We start from the raw sequence: 14634 nt of genomic DNA on the forward strand, positions 1-14634 counted from the left end.
CACATGCTCCAATATATCACAAGAATTTGCTAATAACAATCATGCATTTATCACAAGATAATGCATATACACATATACATCACAACAACAGTATAACGGGTCGAAAACTTGCCTGAGTGCTCCCGGATAGACTTAAGCTTAGAGTGGGTCCGATAACCTATGAACAACAACATAAGTTGGAATTAAACCCCGGTCGCTTAAGAAACTAGACTTTAACCAATTGAACCCTAACGTTCGCTTATGGTCACTCCTACGCTTAGCGAATCACCTAAGTCGTTCGAGTACCTTCGGCTCCACCATTTTTAAATAAATTAACCATTAAGAGTTTTAAGGCGATTCTTTCGCGAGTACCTTACCAACTGCCTGATCCACTTAACATAATTGTTTCATATCCCAATTAGTCATTTAAAGTCCTTAACCAAGGTTTCAAAGTAAGGCGAGGGGTGATGGTTCGTTCGCGAAACGCCGTTACTTAAAACGGTCGTTTCTCCTAAACTGTACATCGGAATCAAACGAACCAGTATTGGGTAGTTCTAAAGAAAAGAGAGTAAATAATACTACCTCTGATCCAACTTCTTTAAGTGAACCAGGAGTATGAACAACTCCTGAAAGATTGAATCACCTGGAGTCTATACAAATAGTCTACCACTCTATGCTAAAAGAAGATATCATGTTATACTTCATGACAGATGGGAGGGTATTCCAGATAAGAAAGGATGCTATTCATTTGAAGTACTTTGAAGAATTGCAACATGTGCTATTTCTACTTCAAGTGAAAAATAGATCAACAGATGGTGCTGCCAGTTACTTAAAATCTGATATTCAAAGGCAGAAGAAACTTTACTCTATAAAGTCTGACAGACCATACTATTCTAAGTACAGAGCTCACAATGGTGATATAGCTAAGATGAAGCCTAATACCGCCAAAATCACTACATTTCTTGGTATTAAGGGACTTGAATTCAATCTAGAGTCTGATAAAGCCTATGTCATCAGACTGGATCAGGAGATAAGGAAAGCAAAAATAAATGATCCCAGGGCTGCTATCTTTCAAACAGGAGAAGATACATTTGAACTTAAAGATGCAAAAAGGAGGATGCAGAATAAATTTGAATATGCTGAGAGGAGTTTGTTAAAGAACTATCTCAGAACAACTCCTGACATTAAAGAGATCACACACTGAAGCCAAGTCAAGAACTACAGCTGATAAATTTTGAAGGATATACAGGTTAAAGCTGATATCAGACTTTAAGGATGGTAAAAGCTCTAAAGACTGCGAGTTGTAGTTATCTAGTCAAATTCTCATATGTATTTGTACTTAATGTTTTTGACATCATCAAATATCTATTGAACTTGTATATTATGCTAATTTACAAGTTGGGGGAGATTGTTAGATATATTTGTGATGTCATGTCTAATAATGATTTGTGTTTAGTTTTCAGATCTTGACTAACAGGACAAATCAGAACTTAACTAAAAATCAGTACTTATACTGAAGTCAGAACTTAAGATATCAGAACTTAAGAACTTAAGATATCAGAACTTAAGAACTTAAGATACCAGAAGATATTTATCAGGAAATAATATCAGGACTTAAGAAGACATTCAGATAAGGAAGGCGGCTGATTGGAAGAAAGAAGATTAAGACAAACACAAGAAGAGATATGCATGGAGAAGAATTTTATGAAGAATAGAAGACTTGGAGGAAAAGATAACTAATAAATATATTTTAGGATGCAGACTTATATTCGATATCAATTAGAAGATTATCTTGTAACTGTGTGTCTATATAAACACAACATAGGGTTTACACTATAAATGTTATCATAATTGAGAATATTATTCATTGTAACACTAGCAGCTCTCGTGATATTTGTTCATCACTAGAGAGAACGATTCCATTGTAATACTGTTTTATTAATAAGATTATTATGTATTTCATACTTGTGTTCTTAATTCGATTTGATTGTAGTATACACTGTATTCAACCCCCTTCTACAGTGTGTGTGACCTAACAATATCTATTAACTTATCTATCAAAACTAATTTAGAAGATATCATTAACATAAAAGGTTGTAAGACTCGGTGTCTGTTTGAAATAAACACCTATTCTCTTAATTAGAAAATAATTATTATGTTCATTAAGAGTTAAAGTAGATAACACTTTAACCACCAAGGAGATAACCGAATACCAAATATCATATTCTTATGATAAATCTAATATCAATATTTGATATGCCTACAATATTATTATATTATTAGACTGTAATTTTAGGAGATGTTTTCTTTACTTTAATTTGTCAACCCCTTCCAATGAGGTTGTTGTCTTCTATTTATACCAAGTCCCAAATGGGCTTTATCTTACAAATTGGGCCTTCTTGGGCTTTACATTATGTTCCATAATTATTCAAACTATGACTCCTTTGGGCCATCTTGTCTTGGTCCAACATTTGTCTCCCTCCCAGTTTAAGCAACTATCTTTAGATTTGTGCTTTTATTTCGGGACCTGAGAGCTAGTAAAATGAGCAAAGCGTGGTAAAAAGAATAAAATAATGAGAGGATTAAATGTTAGTAAAAAAAACAAAAAAAAAACAAGAGTATTGAGATGGGAGTGAATGTGTTGTGCATATTGTTGTACTTTAACTTTACTTCTTTTCTTCTTCTTTTTTTTTTTGAAATGTATAAGTATTTTGGTTTTTATTTTCTGGGGACTATTGATTGGACAATGGAGCTTTGGGACTGTTCGGCTTCTGTTACAGTTAACAAAAGGGGAGTGGCTGGCCGGATTACTTCCTATTTCATCTCAAATTCTCAGCATCTGCAGTAACCGCATGTAAGTCATCTTCCACATTCTATATTACCTTTTGCTTTTCTTGATTTAGTTTGTTCAATTACAATCATTTAATGGATCAATCTAGTTCGTCATCTATCCGTACTGTCTCTGGTCGAGATCGTGGTAAACGGCCCCTCGAGGAGGGTGATCAGAAATCTTTCTGGAATTTTAATAATTTGGAGATTCCCGATTTAGAGCAATGTGGATCTTTTGATTTTATGAACGAAGATGAACTGTTGAGGGGCGTTCCCACAGGACCTCTTCCTTCGCCCCCTTTGAGCCCTCGAACGTTAGAAAGGAGGCGTCGAGTTGTTGAGGATAGTCGTCGTGCGGGTATGGAGGAGTTTGGGGATAAGTCGAATTTGAATTATTTTTAAGTCATTATATTACCAAGGATCCTCCAGTAAGTAAGTTGAAGTCATACGTGGATTTATCGAATGGTTATCGTTATCGAGTGTCGACGGCTGATGAAAGGGTATGGATGATGCCGGAATATGGGATGCACAGGATACCGATAATACTTTTTCACTTTGGGCTCCGGCTACCTATGCATTCATTTTTTTGGCGATGTTCGAGGCTATTGGTTGCGGAGTTAGTCAGTTGACGCCCAATTCCCTCGCACAGCTTAGTGGGTTTGTCGCTCTCTGTTGCGATAGAAATTTGATTCCTTCGTTTAAGCTTTTCTTCTCGATTTATGCAGTTAGGTATCACGATGGACAGGTTTACTTCGACTGTCCTTACAAAAGGGTTAAGATTGTCAGTGTTAGGTCCTCTAACTCGGGGTATCACTCCAAGTGGTTGTATTATGGGGGGGGCAGATTTAGAATTCGTGAAACCGTGTGGGAAAGTAAGTCAGCTTACTATCGACTACTTGAATAATCTCGAGAAGTGTGATGTGAAGTATTTGAACGGGTTTCATGGAGTGGCATCGGTGTACACTCATCTTCAGTTAAAGGAACCTGATTTTTTAGAAATGCATGATTGTAAGGGGGGGATTTTCAGTGATTTGTTCTTTTTTTTATTTATTGTTGTATTCCTTCCTTCTCTCCCCCTTTTATTTTTACTGTTGTTTCTTGCATTAATATTATTCGTGTTGAATCCTTCTTTCGGTTTGTTTTGTATTACTGGCTGGAGCTTCTTTGGAGAAGATTTTGAACAGTGGGGTTAAAGGAGAGATGGACAAGGCTATGATGTTGCTTATTAAGCGAGCATCGAGAAAGAGTGCGGATGGTGCCCCCTCTGGCCCGTCGAGGGTTGGGCATTCTGTGTCGATCGAGTTATTGGATGACCAAGGAAATAAAGTTGTAGAAGATCCTGGGAAGGCTATGTTAGATGTGGAGCCGGCTGATCTGAATCCTCGCAAGAGGGGTCGTCGAGAAGTGGAAGAGGAAAATTATGGAGATGGTGGGTTTGGTGAGGCGGATATGCCGGTTGGTGGGGTGAATAGAACCCTCACATTGGTTGGCAACAGGGCGACAATGGCTCTTACCATCAATCCCCGATTGAAGAAAGAAGTTGTGAGGGTCGAGATTCAACCCCACGAACGCTGGACGGGTGGGACTACTGTGCCGCTAAGGGTCTTTAACCTTTTTCATCTTCCTTAAGATGTAGTTGCTTTCGATGAACGTCGTCGAGAGGATTTAGCGGATCGATGTAAGAGCCGAGCTTGGAGGGTATGTTAAATTTTTTTTTTGGTACCTTGACCTGTTTTATTTTTAATTGTTGTAATTTTGAATTGTGGCAGTTTCTCGCTGATTTCATGCATATCGTGGAAGAATTTCGAGCCGGTGGAAGCGATGAGGCTCGAGCGAAGTTGGAAGCTGAAGTGAGCACTCTGAAGGCAGAGAAGAAGACGCTTGAGGCAAATTACTCGGGTTTAGAGAAAAGGTCATTTGATTTGGTTAATGCGAACACCGCATTATCAAAGAAAGTAAGTGAGATGGATGTTAAAGGCTAATCAATGGATGCGCTGGTGTCGGAGCTCGAGCAGAAGCTTCGCGATGCTGAGAAAGAGCGCGACAATCTGAGGGTCAAATGTGAGGCCTTAGAGCGTCAAGTTGATGGGATGAATCCATCATATAAGCTTATTGTTGACGAGAATACCGCTTTGAAGGCGGAGGTTGAGAAGGGGATCGAGGATATTGCGAACGCTCTCGGGGAAGGCTATGGGCGCTGTGTTACGTGCATGCAAGGAGCGGGGTTCGACGTCACGGGGCACACTTTTGAAGACCATGTATGTGACCTCACGGCTTCGCATCCTGATGATCCGACCGATAAAAACTGAAGGTGGGGAATGCCCCGTAGATGATGTATTGATTTTAAGTTTCATTTAATGACTTTGGGTTTGTGGTTTCTGTGAAGTTGTGAACTTAGGCTTTCCTGATGTTGATCTTTTAGATTTATGATGTTTCTTGCTACTCGCGGTTGGTGGATTTTATTTGTCGTTTGATGGTATTTTGTGTGTTTGTGCTTAAGGAGATATCTCTATTTTAGGCACTTAAAATGTTCTTTTGAGTTGCGATATAACTTTCCTGTAGTTAAAAATTTTGTTTTTCAAAAATATATTGTGTTATTGCTCCCCATTCATAGCTATCAAGCATATTTATTTTACTTGGATTTTTGTTATAACACTGAGTTTTTCATGCCGTCAAATCTATTAAAGATAGAATATAGAGATAATTCCACTTGATTGATTTTTTCTTTCTTTTTTTGTGGGGTAAGCGGGGGACCAATTATGGCATTTTCGCAAAATGACTTAAAGCTTTTATAACTTAAGTTCCCTCGATGGGGATCTCATAACGACCCTCATTGCATCGAGGGTTGGTTTTTGGTAGGGCCCTGCGGCCTCGAAGTTTTAATCATTACATGGGGAATTAATCACTGGTAGAATTTCTTGAGATGGATGCCATTCTAGGCATTCTTAATTGGATGACCATCGAGGTACGAGAGCTCGTAGGTTCCTGTGCTGACGCCCTTCGATACCTTGTATGGGCCTTCCCATGTTGGTTTAAATTTCCCTGAGATTGTTGGCTGTGATGCAACAAAGTCTCGAAGGAGGAGGTCTCCCACTTTGAATCGCTTATTTTTGACTTTCTTGTTGAAGTACTTTGCTATCTTCTCCTGCTGTGCGATCATGCGAAGTCTAGATTTCTCTCTTGTTTCTTCAAGTAAGTCATTATGAAAGCGTAAATCTTTGGCCGTGAGAGAAGGATCGAAGACCTTGATCCTTGGGGAAATCAGACTAATCTCGACAAGCAAAACGGCGTCGATGCCATACACGAGACGAAAAGGAGTTTCTCTTGTTGCACTTCGAGGAGTTGTTCTATAAGACCACAGCACATTAGGGAGCTCATCAACCCAACATTGGGGGATTTCTTCTATTGTTTTCTTTAATCCTTGCGAAATGGTTCTGTTCGTTACTTCTGCAAGGCCATTGGCCTGTGGGTATGCAACTGATGCTTTGATGTGTTGGATTTTCAAATCGCTTAAAGCTTTCTCGAATTGTGCGCGTACAAATTGTGTCCCATTATCCGAGACTAAAATTCTTGGAATTCCGAATCGAAACACCACATATTCCATAAAAAATCAATCATCTATTTTTCTCTGATCTTGGAGAGAGGTTTTGCCTCGACCCATTTCGTCGCGTAGTCGACTACAACCACGATGTATTGACACTGACCTCTAGAATTTAGGAAGGGTCCCACGATATCGACTTCCCATTGATAGAAAGGGAAAGGAGCGAGGATCGACTTGAGCTCTGTTGTGGGTCGATGACTCACGTTCCCATGTCGTTGGCATGCCTGACATTTTCGGACGTAACTTTCACAATCTTTTCGGAGTGTGGGCCAATACATCCCCTGTCTCATGATTTTAAGAGCTAGGTTCTTTCCCTCGAGATGTTCGCCACATATTCCCGTGTGAACCTCGAGGATTGCTTGGTCGGCCTCTTCTGGGCTTAAACATCGGAGAAGTGGTTCAGTTAAAGCACTTTGATACAATACTGAATTGACCGTGCAATAATTTCTTGCCTTAAACACGATAGCGCAGGCTTCACTTTTTTCCGTGGGAAGTTTATTTTCTAGGATGTACTCGAGAATAGGGCTTCGCGAGTCAGGATTGCTCTGAATATTGTGGACCATCAGCGTGTCGATAGCGGGGGATTTCAGGCTGTCAACATATACTTGGTCGAGGTTCAATTTCAGATTGGACGAGGCTAACTTGGCGAGGGAATCAGCCCATTGATTTTCTGTTCTATCAACATTTGAAAGTTTCCAGGAGGAGAATTTTTTGAGCAGTTCTTGTGTCATTGCAAGGTATTTAACCATATTTTCATTGTGAGTCTTAAACTCTCCGCTTATTTACTTAACCACCAGCTGGGAATCGCCAAATATGTCGATGATATCTACCTCGAGGTCCGTTGACAATTTTAATCCCGCAATTAATGCCTCGTATTCGGCCACGTTATTTGTCGCTTGAAATTCGAACTTAAGGGCTTGTTTGACTTTAAACCCTTCTGGGATGATAAGAATTATCCCTGTGCCACCAGAATTTGAGGTTGATGATCCGTCAACAAACAATAGCCACGGCCTTGGCTGGGCTTCCTCGGGGTCCGACCCTTTGGTCTTGAATTAGTATTCTGCCATAAAATCTGAGAGGACCTGAGCCTTTATGGCTGTTCGTGGTTTATATTCGATGTAGAATTGACTTAATTCGATGGTCCATACGGCGAGCCTTCCTGTCATATCAGGTTTGTGCAAGATTCTTTTGAGCGGCGCATTTGTCAACACATGTATTTCCCTTGCTTGGAAATAATGTCGGAGCTTTCTGCTTGCAATGACCAAGGCGTACATGAGCTTTTCGACCTGAGGGTACCGAGTTTCAGCATCATGCAGTGAGTGACTAATGTAGTACACGGGGACCTCCCTCCCTTCGTCGATTCGAACGAGGACGGGTGCAACTGTTTCGTCGGATGCCGACAGATAAATGCGAAGAGCTTCGCCTGGGATTGGCCTGGTGAGGATAGGAGGGTTTGTTAAAAATGTTTTGAGTTCTGTGAAGCTGGATTTTCACTCATCGTTCCATTCGAATGGTATTGACCTTGAAACCTTTTTTATGGTGGCGAAGAAAGGAAGACACCTTTTGGACGATTGAGGGATAAATCTTCGAAAGGCTGCTATGCACCCTGTTAGCTTTTGCAAGTCTTTGATGGATTTTGGATCCTCCATTTCCAGGATGGCTTTTATCTGTGCGGGGTCGGCCTCGATGCCTCGCTGTGTGACCAGAAATCCCAGGAACTTGCCGGACGTAAGCCCGAATGAGCATTTATTAGGGTTGAGACGCAAGTTATGCTTTCGGGCATTTTCAAAAGTCTCACGAAGATCAAGTGAGTGGTTAACAGCGAGTTTGGACTTGGTTATCATGTCGTCGATATAGATTAACATGTTTTTCCCTATTTGTGAGCCAAAGATTGTGTCCATCATCTGTTGGAAGGTTGCGCCAACATTAATCAATCCGAAAGGCATGACTCGATATCCGAATACTCCTTTATGAGTAATGAATGTCATTTGTTCCCAGTCATGAGAATCCATTTTTATCTGATTGTACCCTGAAAACGCATCCATAAAGGAAAGGAGTTCGTTTCCTGCTGTAGAGTCGATCAGCTGATCGATGTTTGGGAGTGGGTAGAAATCTTTGGGGCATGCTTTGTTAACGTCAGAATAGTCGACACATATTCGCCACTTTCCGTTGTGTTTCTTGACTAAAACGACATTGGAGATCCATGTGGGGAACTGGACGGGCTCGATGAATTTAGCTTCGAGGAGTCGGTCAATTTCTTGATCGATAGCTGCCTTCTTTTCATCGGAAAATATTCGACGTTTCTGTCGTACTGGGATAATGTTTTTGTTGACGTGGAGGGAGTGGCGTGCGACAACCTCGGGAATTCCCGGCATGTCTTTCGGGTCCCAGGGGAAAATATCGGCGAATTCTCTAACAAGGTCAATGATCTCTCATTTCAAATGTTCAGGGAGTCCTTTTCCCACCTTGGTTGTCTTTGATGGGTTGCCGATGACCACTTCGATCTCTTCTGTCTCTTCTGCAGGGAAACATGAATTCTGGCTTGTAGATTCAATTGAGTCGCGGGGGTCAATCTCGAGTACCTGGTTGACTCCTAGATCTTCCTCCCCCTTTTTCTTTGGGGAAACTGTTGTCAGGTAACATTTTCTCGCGGTCGCTTGATCTCCAATCATTTCTCCGACCCCGAAGTCAGTGGGAAATTTCATCTTCAAATGGGAGATTGAAGTTATTATCTTTAGGGCTGTGATTGTAGTGCGGACTGGGATAACATTAAAGCTGGAAGAAGCACTGATCACATGAAATTTAACGACTTTCCAAACCTGACAAGGTGGTGAGCCAAAGAGAACTGGCATATCAACGGTTCCTACCACATGGACCTCATTTCCGGTAAATTCGTATAATGGTGTTCGAGAGTTCTCGAGCCATAGATCTCCGATATCCATCCGCGAAAAGGCGTGATGGTAGAGGACATCGACAGAACTTCCGTTGTCGACCATCGTCTTTTTCACAGTATTATTTCCTACTCGGGTTGTGATAACAAGAGCATCTTGATGACCCTCGATGAGACCCGGATGATAATCATCATCGGAGAAGGAAATGACTGGGGTCGGGTTCACACGAGGGCGTTTAACTGTCGAGGGATTGACATTGAAGACTTTTCGAGCATACATTTTCCTGGAGTTGTGAGAGAATCCTCCAGAAGCTGCTCCCCCGAATATGACGTCAATGACCCGATCCTCTTGATTGATGTCGTCTAGGATTGTCCTCTTGTTGTACATAATGTACTAACTGTCCCCGACGAATCTTTCCTTCTATGAGGTTGCTAAGTTGAAAGCACTGTTCTGTAGTATGACCGGTATCTTCATGATACTCGCAATATCTGGAACTGGAGGGTCTCCCGACCTTCATGGGCCTCGGTGGTCTGTAGTCTGGCTCCGTCTTTAGAACTGCCAGAATTGTTTTTTTTTGTGTTCAATTTAGTGAATTCTTTTTCTGGTCGAGTGCGGGGCTGCCAGTCCCTTTCCCTTCTGTCCCTCGGAAAGCGATCATCCACACGTGGCGGAGGTGATCGACGACGCTCATGGCGTCTTTCTCGCGCGGGGGATCGCGGGCTATAACTACGACGACGTTCATGCCTTGAAGAGCGTCGTGGTGACTGAATGCAGCCCACTGCTTCTTGTAGCATCATACGATTTCGATGATTTGGAATGCCGCTTGAAGAGTCTTCGGCCTTTTTTCAAAAATTTCTTCTAAAAGTAAACCATGTCGTGACTTATCGATGCCTGTCGTTAAGAAGTTGACGGCCATTTGTTCAATTAAATCTGGAATCTCGGCGATCTATTCCCTAAATCGTGTTAAAAAGCTACGAAGGCTCTCACCTGAGCGTTGATGCATTGTCATCAAAGATGTTGTGACTTTGATGCCTTTGGAGTTACTGGAGAACCGGGCTTGGAATTTGCTTTTTAAGGTTGCCCATGAGTCGATGGATCGAGGAGGCAGATTGCTATACCATCGGAGTGCTGTGCCTTGAAGGCATGTAGAGAAAAACTGACAACGGGCGATTTCAAAGTGGCGGAAGAAAGCCATTCGTCCGTCGAATGTGTTGAGAAATGCCAACGGGTCTGAAGATCCGTCGAAGTGATCGAGGGATGGGGTTTTTAATGTCCTGTCGATGCATGCTTTCTCGAGGAGGAGGGATAAAGGGCTTTCAGAGATAGTTTCGAATCCTGATTGATTCCTCATGATGTTACGCATTTGGGCGATTTTTTCTTGCATTTTAGCAAATTCTTCATGTGATATGGATTATGTGGATTCTGTGGATTCAGTTTGGCGCGAAACCTCGGTGAATGACACTGTCCGCTGTCGACGTTCACGTGGTTGTGAATAGGTTGACTCTACCGATGGCTCATATTCATATTCTGCATCATCGTCTTCATCATAAAATTCTTCATCTTGCTTTTTATTTTATATCGTCGTCTGTTGGAACTCTCATCGGAGACGGTGAATTTCACGCTTTCGCTCGAGTTTGGCCTGCAGCCTCTGAGTCTCACGCTCTAGCAGTTCTAGCTCTTCGTCTGAATCAAATGGTTCTTCTGGTTCTTCCAGATTTTCTTGGTTTTGAGCTTTTAGCTTTTTTTTCTTTTCCAAATGTAGTCGCATGTCGCTTGAGAGAACTTTTTTACCTCTGGAGGTTTGTATTCTGAAACGCTGATCTGAGACGGATTTTCTCTTCTTGTCTTTTTGGCGTGTATCTTTCCAGCTCTCCGGTTGATACTCAGGAGGGCCTTCAGGTGGAGGAAACAAACATTTTGGTTTTAACGCCGACTGCTTGGGAAGTTCACGGCCATCGAAGGTCGAGGGGTCGGCGGCAGGTTCTGCCGTCAACTCCTTTACTTGTGTTGGTCCGGCTGTTCCCGGATCCAGCTCTTCTACAATCATTTTCTGGTTGGATCTGTTAAACCAAAGCTCCTTCTAGCGCCAAATGATGTGCCTACAATATTATTATATTATTAGACTGTAATTTTAGAAGATGCTCTCTTTACTTTAATTGCCAACCCCTTCCATGAAGTTGTTGTCTTCTATTTATACCAAGTCCCAAATGGGCTTTATCTTACAAATTGAGTCTTCTTGGACTTTACATTATATTCCATAATTATTCTAACTATGACTCATTTGGGCCGTCTTGTCTTGGTCCAACAATATTCTTTATATGCGTCTCTTCTTTTTATAGAAGTAGTGAATTTTTTTTCCGAACTACAGAACACTGAAATTGAATTGTAGTAATGTATTTACCATTTAATTATATGTATAAAATTCAGTTTCTCAATTAAATTAATATATACTTTATTTTTATTAAAAATCATTACATATTTTAGTAATAATGCCATATTAGTATTAAAAATTAAAATGTATTTTATTTTTATTAAAAAATTAATAGATATTTTAGAATTAATATTATTTTACTCTTAAAATTAAATACTTTTTTCTTTCTTAATTAAACTTTCTTTAAAACAATTTACACATGGAAAAATCAAACGTTCAGGTTCACTTATAATCTCAAATAGGGTATAAGGTTATATATGTAATTTAAATATTTGATATAGTTAAATTAGTTATAGTTAGTTTAAAATTGGCAAAATTTTTGAATACAGGACATATTTTACAAATATAATTATAAATGTGATAAATTTATAAACCAACTTTTAAAATGGGACATATATGTAAAAAGCCCTACTTTTTATTGTTTTCAGATTAATGAATGTGGACATACAAAACCGTTGAGATTTTAATTTGGCTTAAAAAAAAAATTCTTGAAAAAAATTCGCATTTGCATCTATCACATTTCCTCCGAAATAAAAAAATTGCATTCGTATTTATCACATTTTCTCGAAAATAAGATTACCAAGTAATAAATAAACTTATGAGCAATATGGACATAAAATATGCAGTCGATACTATCCAGTGGGCTACGTTATCTAGCAAATCTATAATAAAAATGACCAACCCTTTCTGATAGTAAACTGTTTACGATGGTATGAAATAATGAAATATAGAGATTTACTGACAGAAAAGAAATATAGAGTTTCCTTTAGGCCCCTGCCATATATTGCATCAACCAGCTTTAAAACTTTAAAAGTTGAGTTTCCTTTAGGCCTAACCCATATATTGCATCAACCGACTTTAAAAGTTGGAATGCATTAAAAGTTGAGTTTCCTTTAGACCTAATCCATAGATTGCATCAACCAGCTTTAAAAGTTGGAATGAGAAGAGAAAATAAAAGAAATAATAGAAGAAAATAAATATGTCGTGTGCTCCATAGTTTGTATAAAAAATAAGAGAAAGTGAATAAGAAGAAGAAAATAATGTGAGAGGATCTTTCCAAATCTTTCCATTTTTGGAAAGAAAGTTTTGGTGGAAAATTATAGGAAATTTCCTTTCCGGATCATTTCTCTTCTCTCGTTAAAAAACTCGGAAGCATGCCCAAGAATTTTTTTTAAAATTTATCATTTATTTTATCTTCTCTTCTTTCCATTTTCAAACTCTAGAACGCAGCATCGAAAACACCCAACATAATTATATTTTGTCTTCTTTAGAGGGAAGATGGTGTTTCAGTTAAGTTTATCCATATATTTGTTGAGGGGCACTCAGCTGCTCAATATAGTGTCAAATGTGCGTGGGCCCCTTTTCTAAATAAATGCACACGTTCTAACAGTCTACAATCTACAACATCATTCATGATAATCACTTGACAAAACAGATGTGTAGGAACCCCGAAAAAATGAAAAACAACGACGGAAAACCAAAAAGCAGAATCAAAGGGTGGCTTAAAGCTCCGATCAGAGGCTTAATCAAAGCCAGAGATTTTTATATCAGAGCCATGAACAACCTTGCCGGACGTTTTAGTAACGTTGACGGAGTTTACAGTTGTCCTACAACTCGAGTCACAACTTTACCTAGGAGTTTCAGTCTTCAGTCAAACACTCGCGATGATGAGTTCAGTGAACTTGTTCGAGTTGCTTCAATTAAGTGTCTCGAGGACAGGATTGATGTCGATTTTCAGTCAGTTAAAGCATCGAAAATCGTTCCCCGCAGCAAGAGCAGCTCTGGTGTCGCAAGAATAGATAAAGAGCATCGTTTTGATGTTTGTGGTAATAAGGTTATGAATCTCAAGGCTGCTGATTTGTTTCCGAAAAGCAGAAGCCTTGTTGTTACAAAAGGAAACATGTGACAAAATCTATGTTCAATCTAGTAGTAGTGACTACAGATCCGGGGGCCGAAACCGGGGGCATGAATGCTTTGTATTGTAATTTGGACCTTAAAGTTGCAAGTTTAAAAATATGTGGTGTTCGTATATTTTCTGTATGAAAAGGTGTTTCTTAATTAGTTATTTTGATGTGCCGTCCGCTTAATAGGAGTTTAGAAAAACCTTTTGATAAGAACACACTGTTCTTAAAAAACAATATAAAACTAACCTGTTAAATGAAAGTGCAGGCCAGTCAAAAGATTATAAAATTAAAATTACGAAAAACCAAGTAAACAATCCAGTTGAACCAAAAAAATGAGTGAAATAGGGGAACTAATTTTGATTTAGTATCTAATCTTATCTGCTAAGATTATAATAAATGAAGTCCACACGTAGACGATACATCTAAAACTATTGTGGTTCATGTTGAGATCAAATCGAGTTATTGAAGAAGTCTATTTCATTACTTCCTTGAATATACCTTCTCAAACCTAATCATACAGTTTTAAATTACTCTTCCCCCCAACTGCAATGAAAGCTTCAAGCAATAAACTATTTTCTGACGTCAAAACCCCATCCTAAACCCACTTACCAAGCCAAGCACGGGCATTTTTGAAAATGTGAAATCCAAATACATTTTTTAAGTTTCAGAGCGAAAAAAGTTTTGAAAAAACTTAATTAACCTCATAGGCATATTATGAGAAATGTTAAACCCAGTTTCATTCTTTTCATTGTGTTTTTGCTCCGGAACTTAAGAAATGGCTCTGAATTTAATATTTCCAGACATTTAATCTGAATTATTAATCAAATTAAACGCAATGCATTAGACTATAAGAGGTACTAGGATTCAGAAAAAATGGGGGCTGTAATATCTTGAAAAGACAAATTCACAATTTGTTTTTTTATATTACTGGGGATTAAAAAATATTTTTGATAAATTTAAAGGATAAAATATGATTAAAAACATAAGGTCAATTTAGCT

General features: G+C 39.3%; 1 protein-coding gene across 1 annotated transcript; it reads left to right on the top strand.

The window, feature by feature from the left end:
* Positions 1-13187: 13187 nt before the first annotated feature.
* LOC141718441 (uncharacterized) lies at positions 13188-13637 on the top strand. Its single transcript, XM_074520826.1, has one exon. The coding sequence runs from the start codon at positions 13188-13190 to the stop codon at positions 13635-13637; it is 450 nt and encodes a 149-aa protein (XP_074376927.1).
* Positions 13638-14634: the final 997 nt, after the last annotated feature.

The sequence above is a fragment of the Apium graveolens genome, chromosome 4 (genome assembly GCF_009905375.1).
Source record: "Apium graveolens cultivar Ventura chromosome 4, ASM990537v1, whole genome shotgun sequence".
NCBI lineage: Eukaryota > Viridiplantae > Streptophyta > Magnoliopsida > Apiales > Apiaceae > Apium > Apium graveolens.

Coding starts and splice junctions, on each gene's coding strand:
- LOC141718441 (XM_074520826.1), top strand. CDS start 13,188: ATGAAAAACAACGACGGAAAACCAAAAAGCAGAATCAAAGGGTGGCTT.